At 33.9% G+C, this 22,879-nt stretch overlaps 1 protein-coding gene across 1 annotated transcript; it reads right to left on the bottom strand.

Moving 5' to 3' along the window:
• Positions 1-301: 301 nt before the first annotated feature.
• Positions 302-16,110, bottom strand: LOC114718364 (uncharacterized). Its single transcript, XM_028903665.1, has 10 exons — positions 15,938-16,110; positions 12,522-14,154; positions 12,289-12,426; positions 4,528-4,605; positions 3,398-3,439; positions 3,164-3,250; positions 2,654-2,761; positions 2,437-2,529; positions 1,923-2,002; positions 302-1,347 (listed from the first exon to the last, which is right to left on the bottom strand). Exons 2-10 carry the CDS (start codon positions 14,115-14,117, stop codon positions 486-488), a joined length of 3,084 nt encoding a protein of 1,027 aa, XP_028759498.1. The 5' UTR covers positions 14,118-14,154; positions 15,938-16,110; the 3' UTR covers positions 302-485.
• Positions 16,111-22,879: the final 6,769 nt, after the last annotated feature.

Here is a 22,879-nt window from a genome sequence, read left to right on the forward strand (position 1 = left end):
AACACACAAACGTCACGCTCTTGGTCTTGGATGCATAACCTTTATTTTAATTGGGAAAAAAAAAAAAGGGATTTTGAAAACCATCCCCAGCTATAACGAGTATAGTCTCGGGCTCGGGCTATTAAGTTTGAATGATATTAGATAATGCAGGGTTGCTGGTCAATATAAATGGACCAAATACTACCTATCTAGGCATACAACAATGTAAAGCCCGCGGCACAACCTGAAACAGGGTTGATCTCTCCAAATAGGACCTAAAATCTCCAGATAGCTTGGCTGTTTCATTCCTGTTAGTTAGGAAGCATTCTGTCAACTCCAGTGCCACTGTTAAAACAACACACTAGTGGCCTAATACAGCAATTTAATGCCCTCACGAGGGTACTTCAATACCGCTGAAAAGCAATACCCAGACTGAACGGATAAAAACTGACGTAATGATATCAGAACCTGCATGGAAATTTTCACCATTCTGATTGCCAAAATTCTCACTTTGTAAACCTAGCATTGTATAAACTGAGAGCAACATATTCCACTGTCACCATTCTGCCATCAAAGAAACGTCCATGGAGACAATATGCTGCCTTGCAACATGCTTCAGTTCTTCGAAACTCCACAAAAACACAGCCTGGTTCAAAGATATGATCAGCAACTTCATCTTTATTATTTTTCACCTCATCTGCAACACCCAAATCTGTTCCTAAACAGGCATTAGGATCACTTATGTTTTCATTACTTCTCACCTCTTTGGCACCGTCTAATTCCGGTCCTAAACTGGCATTAGGATCACTTAAGTCTTCATTACTTCTCACCTCTTTGGCACCGTCTAATTCTGGGCCTAAACTGGCATTAGGATCACTCAAGTCTACAATGGTGCTGTTAGCCACCGACTTGTTTTCAACATTTATGCTGATATCATCAGCAGCCATGTTATCAAGCAATTCTGACTCTCCTTTGTATATATTGTGATGATCATAGCATTCTTGGCTCATAACATTGGGTATGCTCTTATTTTCCACGCCTTCTACTGATGCATCACTCCCAAAGTTTTCTACCTGACATGATTTACTCTCAGAAAATTGATCAGTGAGCTCATCAACATCAGCGCCACCACCAGAATTATCTTCTCGGATCTCCTTATTGCCATGATCACACTCCACTCCATTTGTTGTGGAATCGGCTCCCAGGTAAGCAGCCATCTCAGATCCGTGATTCTTGTTATCACACTCACAATCTTGAGAAGCACCATTAGATCTCATATCATTGATAGCTTCACGTTTTTCTGACTCAGCTGCTTGATTCTGGTCACTGCTATGCTTGACGACATTAATCGATCTCACAGTCCCAAATCTGAAACAGCAGAAGTATAAAAAACAATACAATAATAATTTTTTGGATAAATCATTCTCCCTTCACCTCATAGATGTTCAAATTTCATAACCCTCTGAAAAATTACACATCGCACTTTGGAAACCAAAAGATGGGCTATATTTGAGTTACTCAGCGAAGCATAATGATTACACCTATTTTGAGCACGATATCTTATATTTATTACTTACATAATATAGAAAATATTAAATATGTAAATTCATCAAGTCATAAAATCATTTGTTAAAGCAAATAAGTAGTTTAAAAATAAAACATTCACAAAACACTTGTGACCTTATGGACTATGACTCAACACCTTACTAACTATACCAACAACTGCACCACCTTCTATTGGCATTTCATGTTCTATGTTTAAAAAAAGAAAATCAATATTGTTTTCAAGATTCTTTTGGCCATCTTTTGGTTCCACGGGAAGGTTGTGAATGTTTTCAAAACAGATTGGGCTGCATAATTTGAACACCATTGAGGGGAGAGAAGAGTAATTTATCCTAACATTTTAATACGATGAATCAATTCAAAGGAAAATTATTTCGAACCTTGCACATTCCAATCGTACATCCTCCAAAATTTCTTCAATTTCCACACTAGACATAGAAGAGAGAGCTTCCGTGGCGAACTATTTATATACAAGCAGAAATAACCATCAAAATGACCAGTTTAAATCTACTGCTAATAAAAACACATATTTCACAAAGAAAGGATAGGGCCCAAACAATCATTTACACCCCATTAAGTGTAAAATACCAGGATTTAAATGAGATGAAACACAGGTTCAAATTATCCCATATTGAAACTAAACACTTCCGTGTAGTGAAATTTCAGTGTAAACTGTTACAATGAAAGAATCACCTCCCCACCACTAGACGCAACTGTCACTTGGGTCAATAAAAAATTCTTGTTCTATCAATTTGGTCCCTTGCCTTTTGTTTAGGGAGGGACCAAATTCAAGAGGTATAAACTAATTGATTAAGAAACGTTAAGGAAACAAAATGGAAGGAACTGAACCAAATAATCAAATAACTCAAAAAATAGGAAGAAAATATTGTATACCACATCTTTGATCTTCAAAACCTCACTTGGCTTGCAGAGTAGTGGCTTTGCATGATTTGGAATCCGATAGGATTGCGGTTGTCCATCATTTTCCTGGCATAAATGTTGGGGTCAGACACTCATCTCCAGGTTTAGGAAACAACTATTGCAAAAGTTCAATGTAAACGAAGAAAACAAGAATTGGCAATTAGGCAAGAAGAGCGAGTGGTGAAATTACCAAGGGAGAGGCATTAGGCATAGCCTGAACAACTGTTAGCACCTTGCCAGCCAACTTTAAACCATTTAGACCCGCACAAGCTTTCAGAGTAACAGAGTGGTCTATATACTGATGACCAGAAGAAAAAAAGGGATGAGGTAAAGGAAAATAACACGAGAAGAACAAAACCAAATTTAGCCTTCATAACCATAGATTACAAAGGAAGAGTAAGGATGCCGATTGCACTGGCAATGCAACTCATGCGCTAGGCAATTGATCTCCTAAGGATACAACTTATATTAAAACTCACTCAAGCCTTCATAACCTTTGGGAATCGAGTGCTTTAATCAGGGATTAACTAGTAAAAGTACCAAAATTGCAAGATCCACGAGCCTCCGCACAGATTCAACCACATGAGACAACCTGTGTCACTTCAGGCCATTCATGGTGGTGATCACCCCTGGCCTCAGACAGAATTGCAGTAGTTCCCATCATACAATATATGATTAGGGGCAAAAATAAATTCCTTACCTCAAGAAAAGCACAATGTTCATCAGTGTCTTCAGCCCCAAAGCGATAAGCCTTCAAAGACCCAAATGCACCCGCAATTTCCATAAGCTGGAGAAGTTTGAAAAATAAGTTATCATCATGAGAAAGGTGGGAGAAGTATATTTGGTTACTACGAGTATAACCAATTGTACAAAAAGAAACCAAACGATCAGTGAAGAATAAAGTTTGCTCAAAATAGAACTCCTAAAACCATACCATCTCGGATGAAAGATGCTTTGAAATTCCACCAATGAAGATCTACATCAACATTAGAAGATTAAATAATTAGATAAACATATTACAACAGTAATTTACAAAGATGGTTAATTTAGACCAAGTAACAAAGCAGAAAAATTTTAAATGAGAAATAAGTTAATGATAGAAGCTAGAAGCACAAATTTAATTGCTCTTGGCAGTGGCAGAAAGAGCCCATTAAGGTTTTGACGTGTGTTTCTCGTAACTAGACTCATTTAGTTAATTTTTCCTAGCTATTTCTTTCTGTTCCAGTCAAAAGCACACTGCCCAGATTTTCTCTGCAATATAACATGCTACCAAGAACAAAGTTGTCAATGAAAGAATGACATGCCAACTCATGGGCTTCCCCAGCAAAATTCCCTAGGTATGGCAGCCTCAATATCGTTGCCACAGTAACCATGGCAGCCATCAACTATGGCAGACACCATATTGAAAATATTACAGACATCTGCCCCCACGTTTTACTTAGGCCCAGCCAATGAGCTTCTTAATTTTAGGAAAGAGTGCATCACCAGTGTCTCCAATAAAGTAAAGCAATGGAAGTAAAGAAGAAGACACTGATTTGCACTCTTGCTTCTTGGAGCCTGAGAGTTGCAATGAAGTATCCTCCGGCTTTGTATCACAATAACCTTAGCAGAAAACCCCCTTCAATATATAGAAAGCTCCTTTAATCTCTGATCTGTTTATCTTCTTCTTTTTTTTTAATTTAATTTTAAGCGAATCCACTCCCTCTGTCATTCATCCCTAAATGACACTGATGATACCACTTCAAAAGCTACAACGTTCAGATAAAGAAAGAGAGTAATTCAACCGAGGATAAAATAACTACTATAAACTTGAGGTTTATAGCAGAGATAAACTTATCATCTATAAGGTGCTTCACATGCATACTAAATAAATTAATGAAAGAGAAAGATTGCTATAGAAAGCATTATATACAATATACGGTACTGTAATCACAATAAGTTAAAGATCATACAGCACGTAATCCATATATTGTGGGACTAAAAATACCTGGCATTTAAAGTTAATTCCAACAGATCCAAGAATATAAACGTGGCCAAATACTTGCACTTAATTCTATCACGTACCTTATCCGGTGAATCAATTACAATATCACTAATTGTATTTGTAACATCAGCATCCACAGATCTCTCTAGGTCATCAGTCTGCATGAAAATATTAACTGTCTGAAAACCTGCTACATGGATGATAACCAGAATACAACTCAGAATTGACAAGCTTGCAAAACGCATTAGTTGTACCAACAATAACCTTGACTTTTAGAATGAAAATTCTAAAGCAGATCATGAAACGTAAAGATCAAAGTAACTTGGAAACAAACTCAGCAATCAAGCAATAAAGAATTCAGCAAAACAATAGCAAGAAGTTATTACTAAACAAAAAAATTAGGAACCATTCAAAATTCTGCAAATAGCTTCTCAAACAAGTAATTTGACAGATAAATTGAAATAAATAAATAGCTTAGCCTAAATTCAGAACATGTCTAATAACAGCAATTGCCCGTTCAAATAATATACATAACTCAAAGACTGCTGTTAAAATAGACAAATCAATATCCTATGCAAATAAATACGGCTTAGCTATTATCAGGGGAAACTAAACAGTATTGTGATTCCAATCTGCCAAAAGCAGTTATAATCCTAACAACTAACACGGCATCTAATTCCAAGAAATATGTTCAAAAGTCAAAACACTTGAAAGTTCTATATATAAATTTAGTTGATTTAGCTAAAGATAATTATAAAGCATGATAAATTTCAAGAAATACTATTCAGCTTCTCCAATCATTTCAACCAAAGGAAATACATTTTACAACATAATCACAAGGCATCTGATTGCATGGAAAAATATTGGTTGTCTCTCCACACACACGATGGGGAAAAACATCTAAGACTCAGCCACAAAGCTAACGAATTTTCTCTCCATACAGAAAGCTAACAAACACATAAACTTCTTCATGACCAACAGGAAGCAGCAAACAGCAAAATACAGAAGACTAAGTATTCCACCAGTTGTCATTGTAACCTCTTGTAGTAGTTTCAAGTAAACAGTTATTTATTCTTGCACTGTGATGTAGCATGGAATATATGGAATAATTTGTCATCTTCAGAAAGTAGTAGTTTTGGCCGCCAAATTTGGATCATTTTTGAACTAATTCAAGTGTTTTGGGTTTGTGGTTGACCATGTAAGTAAATAAATAAATGATATTTGTTGTAATTAGGCAGATTTGCAGAGAGTAAATATTGGGTAGATATTTGGCATATCTTTTCTAATCTTCATCAGTTTGTGCGATTCCCTCTCCCTCATCCTTCTATGTATATTTTACATACTCATTCAACCAATAGAATATGAATTTCAGAGCTCATCTACAGGGTGCAATATGGAAAATAAAGTCCAAAGGAAGAGTCTGCGTGGTGCAATATACTAGAATGAGGATGCAAGAGGACTTAATCAGAAGCTCCTTCTGTCAGATCTTTAATATTCTTGGGATAGTCTTTAATTTTCGCTTCCATTTGGGTTTTAGCAAATGGTTCTTCTTGAGGTTTCAAGAGATTATGAATTTAAAACGGGGGTTATAAAAACTTCTTAACTACTATTGGTTTACTTTTATCTGTTGTTTTCCACATTCTTAATGAAGATTACTTGTCCTCCTTAATGTATTTCTTTCAATTATTAAATTGTTTTTAGAAGAAGAAGATGATGATGATATCATTCTATTCAGCACATACTTTATAAGCTTAAGCCATGCAATTTGAAGAACAGAACCATTCAGGTAGATGTGTGAACATGACTCCAAAATCAACATGGCTTCTTTTCCAACAAGGTTATTTGTGCCATGCTGAGAGATATTTAATGGATGCACCTCGCCCCATTAATATTAGGAGATAAGTTGTCAGCATGCACTAAAATTAGACAAGGGAAGAAGGACCACAGGGGAAAACAGAAAGCAGACGCACTGAGAGAGAGATAACAAAGAGTGAAGTTATATCTCATCACTTACATGCTTAACTTGATATAACAAACAAATCATCAGATCATAAATAGCACCATCAGAGCAGCATGCAACAAATAACCCTGAAACATTTGCCAGATAAAAGGCTGCTAAAGCATCAGACATGTCATTACACCAGGAAGTCTTCCCTAATAAGGAGCCAGCTTCATCATCATCCCAATTGTGTATAACGATATACCCATATAAAAATCCTATTTAAAGATTTCAATACAGGAGTTAGAAAATATCTCACATAATGGAACAAGATCTTTCCAGGTGAAATATAAAGCTCATGAAGTTACAGAATCAGTTTCTAGCATCAAAGCTGTATTCATCTTTCAAATAAAGTCCAAGAAACCCATGATCTTAGAAAATGTCATGAATACAGTTCTGAGTTTTAAAGAGTTAAAGACAACTTTACAAGCATAATAATATTCATTGATAAGACAATTGCCAAACTTAGGCTTAATTGTCACACTAAATCTATCCAAGGCTCCAGTTGACGGGGCCTATATCTGTCACTGTCAATAAGGTAGTCTTAAAAACATCTAGTGCATGAAAAAATACGTTGAGGGATAAAATATTTCTTAGGCACAATGTTATCCAACTAACGCAGCAGTTCCCTAAGGGACTTAATTTTTGAAGTTTATAGACAGAATATGGCAAGAAGGCCATTATCACGTTGCATATTATCTCATTTGTAGAAGAATACCGCATAATCCTAAAAGCTAAGAACTATGGTTAAAAATCAATGGGAAAGACATGATGTTTCAGTAGAAGTATTTCTTCCAATCAATCAGTCACTAGCATTTTCAGAGCATTAAATGATAAATTTGGAGAGAAAAAGTGATTCTGATTATTTCGTAAGAAAGGTTGTACTGATTCTATATACAAGATAGTAGAAAACTATCCTAGAAAAGATTAAAGTATGAAAGAAACAAATACCACAACGAAAAGGACTGAAATTCCAAGATCCTATGCAAGGATCAACTAAATAAATAGAAAAATTTTCTAATCTTTTCAACAAATGCAAATATTCTGTAATAATAACAAACTCCATAACATTAAATGACCAATCAAACTCGCTTATGGTATTTCAGCAATTAAGTAAACGAACAGAAGCATGTAACAGACATTCCACGAGGAAGATAGTTGTAGGCAAAAAATAATCACTTCCAAAAGCATGAGACAGATTTTACTAATGTGATAGTGTATCAGCATGAGACAAGCATGCATAACGGGGAAGAAAACACAATTTTGGAAAAAAGATTAGGCAGGTCAAAGGGAAAAGGACACCAAAAAAACCCTCAAAAATGCTAAAAGACAAATTAGGCTGGGTGAATTCCAAAATCCCAAATTGAACCTCTAGTATTATTTTGAAATTTTTAAGTTCTGTGAAATAACAACATTGCCCTTGTATTCCCAATGACTATTTTTATTTAGCTACTGACTACACTAGTTTCGCTAGTGACTACTTACACTAAGTTCCAATAATTACTCTTGTATGGCTATTAACTGCACAAGAGTAGTAAATAACTAAACAAAAGTAGTTACTAGATCTCCAACAACACTTGATACATTTTTTTAATTTCTTGAAACAAAAGTAAACAATAGAGAAACTAGAGTAGTCAATAACTAACAAGAGTAGTCTCTAAAATTCTAAAAACAAAAATAGTCAACCACAACACTAGAATAGTCATCGGAGTTTTAGAAACAAATATAATTAATAGCTAAATAAGAATAGTCAATAGTTGCATAAGAGTAGTCATCAGAGCACCGATCAGTTGCTGGAACTCTATTGACATGGCGTCGAAGCTTCAGTGACCAAAAATCGACTAGGTGTTAAGGTGACATTCTTAGGGAAAAGAAAGGAAAAAAATAGTGAAGGGCATTTGAGTCATTCTGCAAGATTTAAAAATGGGAGGATTATAATGAAGTCGCAAAGAAATAAAATAATTACCAGGAAGTCCCAATGACAAGTGAGCAATTTTCATTCCCTACTCTACAATTTGTCAATATAAGCTGCTCTATTGCGAATGGGATATTTTTAGTAATTATGTTCCTTCCATGGAACTTCACTGCAATTCTACCTTTAAAAATTCCAAAAATAATACATGGGGTCTGAATTGAGATTTTAAAATTCACCCCATTGATTTGTCATTTAGCAATGTCTAGGTATTTGATTGTCTTCTTCCCCAAGTCAAATTGCCAAAGTTGCATGAAAAATTAACTAAACATTTAAATGCCTTGGATAGCATCCAAAATCCAAAACAGAAAAATATATTCAACTTAAAGAAAGTAGTAATAGTAGAAAATGACAACTTTTCCATTTATACATGTAATTAGTAATTACTAATTTCCACCATAGAGAGATTGTCCCCTTTAGAAACATTTATTTGTTAAGAAAATATGATATTAACCACCTAACTCACATGATAAACTTATAAACCCAAGCATACAAGACAAGATCCAATTCTTGCGGAACGTCTAGTACAAATGAAAACAATGATTTGTACATACCAATAGAGTCCTAAAACCTCAAAATCACTCTCTCTCTCTCTCTCTCTCTCTCGCTCTCTCTCTCTCTGTGTGTGTCACACACGCACACAGAGCTAGATCCTAGTTGGGTAGTTAAGAATCCAACTCCTCAACATACTGCCCCTAATTTGAAGCAACTAACCCCAGAATTTTAATATCCTATTTCACCTTTATTTAAAAGTTCAGAGGTAGAAGCTGCAGGCAATGCTTCCCAAGTGGCAACCTCAAGTTGGCATGTTTACACTGGATGAGAACTCATGCATGAGGCAGGTCTCCTTTTCTCACCACCTACCTCACCAAAATTTTATAAGGCTCCATAGAGAAACAGCATTGCTTGTCCAACTGGGGAAGCTTCAAGCTTGTTGCTTTGTGCACTCCCACGTTTCATGAGCATGGTTCAAGTTTTCCCAAATCTAATCAAATCCTCGCGAATCAAAATTTTTACAAATTCAAGTACATCAAATGCCTGACCACTAATTTAAGGAGCCTGTCGATGCTACAATTTACACAGAACATGAACTCATGGACCCTGTTGGCATGTATGCTAAAAAGGGCCACAGGAATAACAATGAACGGAGAAGCAAAGTGCCACAGATCTGACACCATTTTGCATCAAGATCCTTCTTAAACCCAAATTGACCAAGATAGAACAGTGAGCAAGGATAGTGCTGCAATAAACACAAAGAAAAGGGTAGAAGATGCTGACAATGAATGTTCAAAATTTTTTCCCCTTAAATATGTAATACAACAGGCCAGTCTGGGTTTTCTCAGTTCTGACTGTCACCCAGCAACCCTGACCAGCCCAGACAAAAATCTATTGACCAGAGGATGGAAGAATACTTTTGTTGTATATTTTAATAACATCGAGAGCCTAATTACACAATAAAAGGCTCCCGCAGATTCAATGCCAACAATGACAGCTAATTATTATTATCCATCCCTATAAGTCTGCCTAATGATTCTATGCTAACTACACCTAATTATATGAAAATTCACTTGGAAAAAAAAAAAAAAACCCAAGTCTCCAACCCTAATTTGTGAGAAGCTTCAAAGACAAAGCGATTTGCATATCTTAAATATCATCAAATATTGTGCTTTCCACAAGTGGACAACTTTCATATGGCAGATTTTCATGGATAAGTTTAAATAAATGAGAAAATAAGAGAATCCAAAAAGATATTCAAACATAGTATTGAAATAATCAAAAATACCAAGTTCCAAACAGAACACTTAGTCTACAAGGATGAGTTACTTAAGATTTGAGTGATGTTGAAATAGAGGAGTGGAAATCATTCTAAAGTATCCCAAAACAGACCATAAATGTGGGCTTCAACATCACATTTCATAACTTGGACGTAAATGAATAATACTGTGATAACTACACAATTCATCTCATTAAAAGCTCAAGTTTGGAGCTGAATTTTTTGCAAACTGCTGAGTTCACCTCATTTAAAGATCAAGTTTGGCTAAGCTCATTTACTTGAAGTACAGAGCTTGAATAGTATATTAAACTCATTTACTTAATCAAATTGAACTTGAAAATTTAATTTTGTTCACTTCACAAGCAACGCAAATATAATATCAAGTAATAAAATTATATTGTATATATATACATGAGCATGTACTATGTACTGTGTATGTATGATTTTATGAAAACTATCATCATTAAAAGATTATTTTATTATTTCCTTCACACATTAGAAATATAGAAATTCACAATTTCTTTAGGAAAAATTCTAAAAAAATGACTGTTGAATTTCAAAATTCCAAGTCAGGAATTACCACAAAAATGTACTGTCATTTGCTTTTCGAATGTAGTCATTTTCTTTACAAGTATAGTAACCAATACAGATTTAAAATTTTGAAATTTAACAGTCATTTTTTTGGAATTTTCCCCTTTTTTAAGTTCAGTTTATATACATGCAAACACGTTTGTATCATATTTATATTCATAGTACCATATTAAAACTACACAGGCTCAGCTCATTTTACAAATCATGATTTTTGCCCCACTAAGGTTGCTCATTTTTAATGAACAAACCTGACCATGCTAAAACTTCGGTCAGCTCGACTTAATTATGCCTTTCTGTTAAACAGTTGATGGCACCCAATGGTTTCTATACCTAATTTGAATTGAGAATTTTTATTTCATAATTTGTTTTGCTTATTTTTGTGATGGTTGTGATTATGCAGCAACAACAATAAACCTTATCCTACTAGGTGAGGTCATGGATCTTGCCTAGAATAGATCTTCAATATGGATTCAAGGACTGTTGAAAGAGTAATTATTTATCAGAATATATCATGTTGCTCAGATCTGAATATATTGTTTTGAGCTCAAAGATGATAAAATCTTACAAGCATAATATGCAAACCACACTAAAAGATAAAAAAGATCAATTAAAACAAAAATAAGCAAATCAAACTACAATATAGAAAAGATCAATTAAAACAAAGAGAAGAAATTGAATTCATGCCATGCTACCTACTTGTTATGAATATAGAAGAATGCACTTTCACAATAACTAGAACTCATAAACTTTTCATTGATAAATTCATGAAAATCATGACCATTAAAACAAAATTAAGCAAACCAAACTACTCTGAGAGAGAGAGGGAGAGCCATTTGAAACACTTGCAGAAAAATGAGATAGAAGGTTAGATAATTTTCATCTAAAATATTTTGTTTGAATGCTTAAAATGTTTATGATCATATATTAAAATTTGGTAGACGCAGTACAAATAATATCATACATAAATATTTTATTTTCATGAAGACAAAAGCAAAACATTCATATCAAATGGTTATTATATTAATCCACTTATATGACAATCAAGAGAATAATAGACTTATGCCACAAGTACTCGTAAAGAAAGAGAATCTTCTTTACAAGGAATTATGTTCATCATAACAAGTAAATCATATAATGATACCAGTATGTAAATAACCTTAATTGGCTTGTGGTTTTGTTGGACATACAAAAATATTACACCAAACAAGGATATATAAAGCAAATTAAGAAATTCATAAAACGTTAATGGATTTAAGAGAGAGAGAGATAGAGAGATAGCCTTTCTGTACATAAAGATAAAAAATATGTAGTGCGAGAACAGTGTCATACTTGAAATTCAACAGATATACAGAGAGACAACCATATTCCAGGAACACCCAAGTTTATTCCAACATCCAAACATCTAATTCAAATTATGCATGTTTTATAGACATGAATTAAAGAGGCAACCATATAAGCAAGGATTAAAAAAAGTATTCAGGGATGGGTAAGAATTTTGTTCTTACAGCAACTTCAACAAAGTCTTTGGGGCGTCTAATTTTGACAGTGGAACCAAAAATTGTACTTCCATCAAAAGAAAGAGCTGCTGAAGCATCCTCAGCTGTAATAAATTCCACAAGTGCTTGGCCCTTATCTTTGTGCAACTGCAGTAAAGACATAAAAGGATAACCTCAAAAGCATTGCTTTGAGCATAAAAATTTAAATGTACACATTACACATTTGCTATCTCTGAACTCACAATGCAGCTAATACATGGCTGGGCTCCTTGGATAAGGTTTACTCCTGCAGAGAGCAACAGGTTATTGAGAGACTCCATCACAGCTTTCTCAGAAGCAGAGTCAGGTAGATTCTCTAGATAAAGCCTTCTCATAGGCCGGGTAGCCTGTGTCAGTTGGACAGAATCAATGTCAGTGTTCTTCCCTGTTGATGAATCATTCAGATGAGACACAGAAGGCTTCACAATGACTGGATCCACTGAAGTTGCAGCAGCCACATTATGTATGGCTGATGATATTGTAACATTTGACACTTTAAAGGATGAAGATTTCTCAGTCCCCTGAGGGGGAAGATCCCATCCAGCTCTTTTCTTCTCCAAAGAATGCTTCGATGGAGAAGGAGTCCTGACAGCAGCCTCGGTTTTTCTCTTCCTTGGTGAATAGCCACCAAGTCCGGTTATAGACCCACCATGTCGATGATGGTGACTTCTTGAACGATTAGTTGCTCCTCTACCTTTATCGGCATCAGAATGTGATCTTCTAGAACTGTTCTTTAGAGAATGTGCAGGCAAATCTTTATGCTCTCCATCATAAGTGCGTCTTTGTGCCCTAGGTGAAAGATCTAGAGACATTGTTCTTTCATCATGTTCTTGCCTTCCCAACCATGTCCTCTTTGCCCTTGCTTCTTCATAATGTGACTTTACTGATTCCTCCCTCTCCTTCTTTTCCCCATCCTCAGGATCAGGATTTTTCCCCAGAGAGTGCTTCCTTGCAGCACTCCTATCTTGGACCTTATCTTCATCTACAGTTTCATATTTGCTCTTGGATTTTCTTCCATATTTTCCTCTACCCTCTGGATGTCTATCCTTACTGCCTATATCTAAATGATGCTTCTTTTCAACTACATTTTCAGAATGATCACTTGACCACTTTTTCCTTTTCCCATGATCATATGTATCTTCATTACGATTCCTTTCAGTTTTATATTCCCTAGGACTTTCATCATCTACAGTACGATACATCTTCTTTACTTTCCTTTGAGATCTTTCCCTATCTATTTCTAAATATTTATCCCTACTAGTTGAATTCCTTATTCGTTTGTTTTCAGCTTCATGCTCAGAATTATCAATCACCCTTCCATCATTTTTCCTTCTACTATGCATCTCTCTGCTAGTTTTACTATTTTTATTTATCCAGCCCATATTACTTAAATCAGCACATAGTTTGGTTTCTGAATCATAACCTCCTCTGTCTTTCGCACCAGCTAAATTATATTCCTTTCTAGAAGTGCTTTCAGCCTTCTTTCTAGAACTTAACTTCTCTGGTTCCTCCAAGGCATGCTTTTCCACAATGGACGATAAGGTTTTGTCACATTTATAACCCCTCCCTGACTCAAAATAATCAGTAGTATTCTCAGAAGTTCCATGTGATACATTCCAAGCTTCCTTTGCAGAGTCTTTTACTTTTTCAAGTAATTCTTTGTTTTTTCTTCTAAGTAAAATCTCTTCAAGACTGAGTGGCCTGGTCCGAGCTGCACTCTCTACACCCTCTTCATCATATTTATCACCAGAAAGCTTATTACTTTTTCCATGCTTCTTCAAACGTTCAGATCTGCTCATCTTCAGTGATCGAAACAAATTATAAAAAATCACAATCCTGCCAATAGACAAGGGAAAACATTAGTGAACAAGCACATTTCAACATAATGGAAGTTTCAAAAGCAACCCCCAAACAGATTGTGTGGCATGTATGGAGAAAAACTATGGTATCAACAACAAATTTACATGGTCTATGCAATAATATAAGCAAAGTGAGAGGGAAGCGGGAGATTCTATTCAACCATTAACTAGTTCATGACTTCATATGAGTAATACAAGAATGTCATGAAAACATCAACAAAATATCAACATAATAAATACAAAAGTTCCTCACATTCTTCTACAATCTAAAAATCTAAAAGCAAACAAAATTATAGGACCTTCTTTTCAAAAATTAAGCGTCCTCCAAAGCTTCCCTTTTTTTTTCCAGTGCCCGCGCATGTTACACATCATCATGCATCATCATCCATGTGATATATCTTCAATCAACAATTTCATTTAACAGAAGGCAGTGAAAGCCCTCACAAGAAAACACTTCATAGTTAAATTTATTTTCTTCTTGACATAGTCATAATTAGGAGAATTATAAATTATAACTATTGAATATTACTGCATAACTAGAGATTACTATTTCTACAATTACGACTATTACTGACTTGTAAGGAAATTTTTCCACGATTTCACACTCTAATACTATCAGCATATAGCAGATAATAATTGTTTTTATTCAAATTTCCATTATCCTTCTGTATTCAAGAATTTTTCAGTAATAGCCCAATCAATCTACTATTATACAACCCTGAACTGCATTAAGTGAGAGATGCTAAAAAAGCACATGCCCAAATAAATCAAGGTGGTTAATATAATAAAATGCTAAAAATTACGCTATATAAACCAAAATAACTAATTGCAAGTTTGAAGGAACACTTAGACATATAAATTAACTATTCAAACATCACAATTGCAGTCATATGTGATATCAATCATCAATCGGACTGACTAGGTTACTAATACCACCATTCACGGATAATAGTCATTAAAGCTCATGCTAATATTGAGCATAGTTATAAAACGTTTAAAAAAACAGAGATCATAAATATCATTTTAAGGTGAGGATGACTATTTTGTCCTTATTTACGGATTACTTATTGGGTTGAGTTTCATAGTTCTCCTGTTACTAACAAAGTTATACAGAGTCAAAATACTTGAGCTAGACCCCTAGAAAACTAGCAAGGAGAAATAATAGCAACAAGAAGGAGGGATAACATCAGTTAAGCTTGCAAGAAAGGAAGCAGATGATATCTAAATTATACTTGGCAAAATGAATGTGAATGATAGAATGGAGAAATTATAATGGGAAATACATCTACTTAAACAACTCCTCCTTCCACCTTCCCAATTCCAAACCCTAAGTAAATGGGGGCAACGTCGTCACTGACTATGGCTGGCGAAGACCGAATTCCTAACGACCACAATTACAAATGTATCGCTAACTCTAAAATCGAATATACACGTACACAGCCAACAAATGCTCTTTAACATCTTAATTACCAGTGCATTCTTCTTTAATCATCTTTAGCGTTAGCTGTCCTCTGAACCAAGGTGTCTTTCAAGACAGGCTTTTAAATCCCAAACTGAAGGCAAATATACTCACTACTAAAATCACTGGAATAAAAAAATAGTGCAACAAATGTATGAAAAGCTTTCCTAAATACTAATGGCTTCCTCAATAGAAATTTAGAGGGGACAAAATCAATATTGCCGCAACCATGACAGCCATTAATAATAAAAAAATAAATTTAATCACTACACAAGAGTGCAGTGTTAGCAGCGACGAGAACCTGGGGAAAGATGATTGCCCGCGGCGATGGAGACGGTGGCGATAGCAGCGGGGAAATGAAGCGAAGCACGGACTAATGAGAAGGGCAAACCAGAAACGGAGGAGCGGAATGATAAAATCCGAGTGTTGGTGCTGTAAGAAATATGTTGCGCAGCCCGCCTGGCTATTTGGTCGATGATGTTTTATGTTTCTAATTCTACAATCAGCAAATTGCCTACAAATTATCTCGAAATTTTCCTTGTCACAGAATTTTTCTACTTGTTATAAATATTGCAATTGCAAATTGCAATATCTTTATTATTATTATTATGTAAAAGCAGAGACCAAAGCACCCTCAGTTAGATATGAGAATCAGGACTGGCTCAGCCCTCCAGGACTGGCCCTTCAGGACTGGCAGCCTTAAAAAGGCCGGCCCTTCAGGGCCCAATTTTCAAAAATATCTCAATTTGTTAGGCTCGACCCTTAAGTTAACGGGCTCAGGACCAGCCGGGAGCTTTTGGCCCGCTTAAAAAAAATATTTCTTATATTTCTTATATTTTTTATTAAAAAATGAAAATAAACCAATGAAATTGTTAATAAAAGATATAAATATAAATAAAATTAAGTCACAAATACAAAATATCATCATATATAAATATCCATCAACATTTAAGAACATCTAAAACATTCATTAACAAGATAGCAACATCCAAAAGTTTTGTCTATAGTGCAATTGTGCAATAAATAAACACTATCATTAATCTTTTGAAATTTTATCATCACTATAATCAATTATTCTTCTTCATAAGTATGCTTTTCTTTTGTAACAAAAATATTAAGTTTTTCTTCTTTATATTTACTTTTAAATTTTGCAATCTACCTATTATTTTATTTTGATGTAAGAAACATTATTGTTGAAACTCATGAATTTCTAATTTAAATTATAGAATCACAAGTTATATAAGTATAAAAATACTTTATTATCAAATATATATATATAGTTTAAAAATATCAACATATATAATATAAGCCAAACCATTATTAAAGTCCAATAAATTAACCCATTTTTTAAAAATTTAATTGGATAAATTATTATCTAAAACTAAATAAATCAAATCATTATGTAAAATTTAATTTTAAAATGATAATAATAACTAAATATTTGAAATATTATTAACAATGTAAAAAATTAATAATACTAGAATTACATAAAAAAATTTAAAAAATTATAAAAAGACCTAAACGGGCCGGCTCTCAACCCTCCAAGGCCTGTTTCCCATTTGAGGGGAAAAATTTCAAGTCTGGCCCTCATAATTTCAGGGCTTAAACGGGCCTGCCCGACAGGCTTGGCCCGTTTTTCCGGCTCTATCCTCAATTAATGTCACATGGCAGATAAATAGAATGAATTTTTAAATGGAAAAAACAAGGAAAAATTGCAAATAAAGACCCTCCAATATATAAAATAGCTATTAGGGACCTTGAATTTGGAAAATAGCTTCAAAGGACCTGATCCCAAATTGCAAATATGAAATGATGATAGAATGTCCAAAATGCCCTCTGTTTTTTCTCTTTCTTCCTCTCCAGATCATCTTCTTCCCGACCTTGCCTCCTCATTTTCCACTCTCTCTTCGTTCTCTCTTTCCTCTCCAAGTTTCCTTCCCTCTCTTCACTCCTTTCCCAAAGTATATGGAACTTACAATGTCTTTCGGTAGTCCTCTCTTCATTGTCATCACCCGTCACTTTCTTCTTATCTTGCTTAGCTGCTCTTTCGTCGATAATGAAGCCTCTTCCATCATTCTCTCTGTTGCTGTGGAAGGAGAGGAGAGTCAGGGAGTTTGAGAGAGAGTGGCAGTTATTTGCAATGCTTGTAATCTTTGCTTGCAATGTGTGCGATGATTGCTTGGTGCTGAGACAATGCCCAACAAATCTGGATTTTTATTCTTCATTTCTATTTTGATTTTCAGCTTGTGGTCATAATTGAAAATAACAAGTTTGATAAGTTGTTGAAAATAACAAGTTGACACATTCTGATACCCACTTCATGACAAGTTCAATAATGCGAATAACAAATTTAGCAAGGCAAATAACAACTTCTGATAAGCAATTCATAGAAATTCGACTTTCTATGTTAAAATGACAACATTTTCAGATTTCTTTAGCAGATGACAAGTTCTGATACACAATTCATGACAAGTTCAGTAAGGCGAATGATAAGTTTAGTAAAGCAAATGACAACTTCTGATAAGCAATTCATAGAAATTTGAGTTTCTGTGTTAAAATGACGGGTTCCCATTAGGTTTTCATACTTTTTCTGTTAAAATGACTGGATTTCCACATTGATTTATCAAATGACAGGTTCACAATAGAAAATGACAAGTTTCCATAAGATTTTTATACATTTTCATACTTTTTTTTTGCTGAAATTACAGTTTGCATATTTTTTACAGCAACAACTTCTGATAAATACGAAATGACAAGTTAAGTATAGCAAATGACAAGTTCCCATAATGTTTTCATACATTTTCATACTTTTTCTGTTGGAATTATAATTTGCACATTTTTTACAGCACCCACTTTTGATAAACACGAAATGACAAGTTCATAATGGAAAATGACAAGTTAAGTATGGCAAATGACAAGTTCCCATAACGTTTTCATACATTTTCATACTTTTTCTACTAGGATTACAATTTGCACATTGCTGATAGCAACCACTTTTGATAAACAGTAAATGACAAGTCCACAATAGCGAATGACAAGTTAAGTATGTAAAATGACAAGTTCCCATAACATTTTCATACAATTGTAAATTTCTCTGTTAAAACAACAATGTGCAGATTTCTGACAGCAAACACTTCTGATAAACAGTAAATTACAAGTCCATAATAGCAAATGACAAGTTAAGTATGTAAAATGACAAGTTCCCATCACGTTTTCATACAAATGTAAATTTCTCTGCTGGAATAACAATGTGCAGATTTCTGACAGCAACCACTTCTGATTAACATCTTTCATCATTTCCTCCTAATGTATAAAACTATAGCACCAGAACTCTTATAAGCTCCTCAAGAAGCATGCTCATATCAATACTAGTGGCAAATGCACTACAATGATCATATTCGCTCACAAGTGCATCCTCAACCATGAAATCCCAAATGTAAATTGTCATATCATATGAACAAGAAACCATCAAATTCTACATATAAGGTGAGAACTTTATTCGTTTAGCACTATATTTAGGACTTGTTTGTTCCTCACATCCCACACCTTGATCGATTTATCCACCGAAATACAATAATCATACTTGATTTCCAAAATTTAGAGCTTGTTTGCAATTATCAGAAGTGGGTGCTGTCAAAAATGTGCATATTGTAATACTAGCAAAAAAAGTATGAAAATGTATGAAAACGTTATGAGAACTTGTCATTTGCCATACTTAACTTGTTATTTTTCATTGTGAACTTGTCATTTTGTGTTTATCAGAAGTGACTGCTGTCAGAAATGTATGAACTGTAATTCCAACAAAAAAAGTATAAAAATCTTATGAAAACTTGTTATTTTCTATTGTGAACCTGTCATTTGATAAATCAATGTGGAAATCCAGTCATTTTAACAGAAAAAGTATGAAAACCTCATGGGAACCTGTCATTTTAACACAGAAACTCAAATTTTTATGAATTGCTTATCAAAAGTTGTCATTCGCCTTACTAAACTTGTCATGAATTGTGTATCAGAACTTGTCATCTGCTAAAGAAATCTGAAAATATTGTCATTTTAACATAGAAACTCGAATTTCTATGAATTGCTTATCAGAAGTTGTTATTTTCCTTGCTAAACTTGTTATTCGCATTACTGAACTTGTCATGAAGTGGGTATCAGAACTTGTCAACTTGTTATTTTCAACAACTTATCAAACTTGTTATTTTCAACTATGAACACAAGATAAAAATCAAAATAGAAATAAAGAATAAAAATCTAGATTTGTTGGGCGTTGTCTCAGTACCAAGCAATCATCGCACACATTGTAAGCAAACATTACAAGCATTACAAATGACTGTCACTCTCCCTCAAACTCATTGACTCTCCTCTCCTTCCACAGCAACAGAGAGAATGATGGAAGAGGCTTCATTGTCGACGAAAGAGCAGTTAAGCAAGATAAGAAGAAAGTGACGGGGGATGACAATGAAGAGAGAACTACTGAAAGAAATTGTGAGTTCCATATACTTTGAGAAAGGAGTGAGGAGAGGGAAGGAAACTTGGAGAGGGAAGAGAGAACAAAGAGAGAGAGGAAAATGAGGAGGAAAGGTTAGGAAGAAGACGATCTAGAGAGGAAGAAAGAGAAAAAAAACAGAGGGCATTTTGGACATTCCACCATCATTTCATATTTGCAATTTGAGACCGGGTCCTTTGAAACTATTTTCCAAATTTAGGGTCCCTAATAGCTATTTTATATATTGGAGGGTCTTTATTTGCAATTTCCCCAAAAAACAATTGAAATCTCATACTATCACAAATTTATTTAAAATTTCCTAACTTCAAGGAATCTTGAACGTGGGTTTTTTTTTTTTGGTAATATATGGTAGTTGTCAAATTACAAAATTATATATTTTAAGCATGCTCAGTTAATAGCACATGGCAAACTCTCCTCAAAGATAAATAGATTGAATTTTTAAATGAAAAAACAATTGAAATCCCATGTTACAAATTTATTTGAAATCCCATGTTACAAATTTATTTAAAACTAGATGCCATACTCTGTGCATTGCATGAGTTATTAAATAAGGACTTTTTTCATTAGAAGAACTCACTATCAGTGTTTGTGTATCAGGTAAAAATGACATTATGGGAAACCTCATTGTAAACAATATTTATTATTTGGTTTGTTGGCTTCTTCTTTCTTTTTTTGTTTTTAATACTATCTAATACCAGTACTTTAAAACCCTCAATACTTTTTTACCTTTAATAATGCTACATACAATTGTCTATGTGAGAACACCGGTATTGGTAGATAAAGCCCTATCCTTTCTATTGATTATCCCTGCCTTTTGTTAACTGTCATTACAAATGGCACCATAACTAAAAATTGTCTTCTAGTCATTGAAAATAGAAGCTTAGATTCTGGCTGGTTAAGGTCCGTTCTGTGAATTAACACTTCTTCGTCCTTACATGTCCCATTTAATGCAATTGCTGTGATGAAGTATCTTCCAAGTAAGGTAATTCGCAGTCTTGTTTCATTACACAATCTTGCAAATTAATTAATGATTCTTAGAAGCATAATTGGAACATCAACCTTTAACCTTAATACATGTGGCAAAATTCCCAAGTAATTCACTCTGCTCAAAAATTCTATTGTATATAACTCATGCCGCGTATCATCTTCTTTCTATGGAATAATGCAATATTACCCCTGGGTGGCAAATTTGCACCCAAAAATCAAAGGTAAAATTATACCAAAAAATCATGAGTAAAATTGTACCATAATAAAACGAAGATACCTTGAATCACTTTGTGGAATAATTCAAAAAACTATATAATTATAAAGACTTGCACCCTTTTCAATATCTTGAAAAATGAAGAGGATTTAAATCACTTTTTAGTATAATGAAAAGGAAGAGACTTTGAATTACTTTATGAAATAATAATTTAGAAAACTATATAATATACAACTTGCATCCTTTTCAATATCTTCAAAAATAAACAGGCCATAAATAACTTCTACAATAATGAAAACGAAGATATTTTGAATTGAATCGCTTTGTGGAATAATTCTTTTTTTTTTTAAAACTTTGTGGAATAAGTGAAAGAACTTTATAATTGCACAAACTTTCGCCCCTCGTCATTCCATTTCCTTACTGGAAAGAAAACTACGAAGCGAAGCTAATATATTTAATGATTGAATAAATTTCTTGATTGAGTAACTTAATATTTAAAAAATTGCACTTTAATAATTAAAAAGCTCGAGTAGTCACCATCTTTCTTTTATTTTTTGGGAAGAAAAACTAATAGTTATTGTACCATTGATAATTCTTAATGATTAATCATTAATCAATAGGAATAGAAAACCAACAAATTTGAAGCTGTAAGAGTATTCCATATGGAAGCTATTTCCATGAGCAAGCATTTCTCCCAATTCCGATTCCATCACTATGCTCAAATTCCTTATGATGCCAAATGAGGTAATAGTTCTTTGAATTACTCTACAAAGTGATTCACAACCTCTTCAATTTTTTTTTTCAAGATATTAAAATGGTGCATGTTTGTGTGTAATTATATAGTTCTTTGAAGTAGCCCACAAATTGATTTAGGGTCTCTTCATTTTTCAAAATATTGAAAAGAATGCATGTAATTATATAATTCTCTTAATTATTCCGCATAGTGATTCACGTGCGGTCTCGTCATTTTTTACCTCATCATTTTCTAAAATAGACTTTTTTTAAGATGACTATTGGATTTGAAGAATTAATGTTATACAAAACGAACCTTCATCTACCTAATATGATTGAACTTTTATTATGGAATTTCTTCCCTTCCAATTATCTAAAACTTTGACAACAAAAATGTACACCGAATTCATATCCTCGTTCATCAGATAAGAACTTGGTTTTTCAGTTATATTGGATGAGAAGATATCATTGTTGATTTATTCGTTATTTCGTTTATTAAAATTAATTAATTATTGTGCTTTAATATTACTTCATAGGGTAGTTATTTGGGCAATAAATAAAGTGCGCATGAAGAGTGCGCCTTTGATTCTGCAATACTCTACAAAATAGGAGAGGTTAAATTTCTTCCATAAGATAAAATCTTCAGCGCTAGAAATTTTTAGATTTAATTTCTTCCATTATTGTGCCAAGTTGTATCCCTCATGAGTCATAACTCCACCTCCCAGCAAACTCAATAAGATCCAATCACAAAAGGCATTGAAATGCATAACAAAGGAGCCCTACCATAGACAACATAAAAT

The sequence above is a fragment of the Neltuma alba genome, unplaced genomic scaffold (genome assembly GCF_004799145.2).
Source record: "Neltuma alba isolate B1F8T4 unplaced genomic scaffold, ASM479914v2 tig00011838_pilon, whole genome shotgun sequence".
NCBI lineage: Eukaryota > Viridiplantae > Streptophyta > Magnoliopsida > Fabales > Fabaceae > Neltuma > Neltuma alba.

Coding starts and splice junctions, on each gene's coding strand:
- LOC114718364 (XM_028903665.1), bottom strand. CDS start 14,117: ATGAGCAGATCTGAACGTTTGAAGAAGCATGGAAAAAGTAATAAGCTT. Junction 4,606..12,288: donor AAGACTTTGTTGAAGTTGCT/GTAAGAACAAAA, acceptor ATTTTCATGCAG/ACTGATGACCTAGAGAGATC. Junction 2,762..3,163: donor AACATTGTGCTTTTCTTGAG/GTAAGGAATTTA, acceptor TCTGGTCATCAG/TATATAGACCACTCTGTTAC.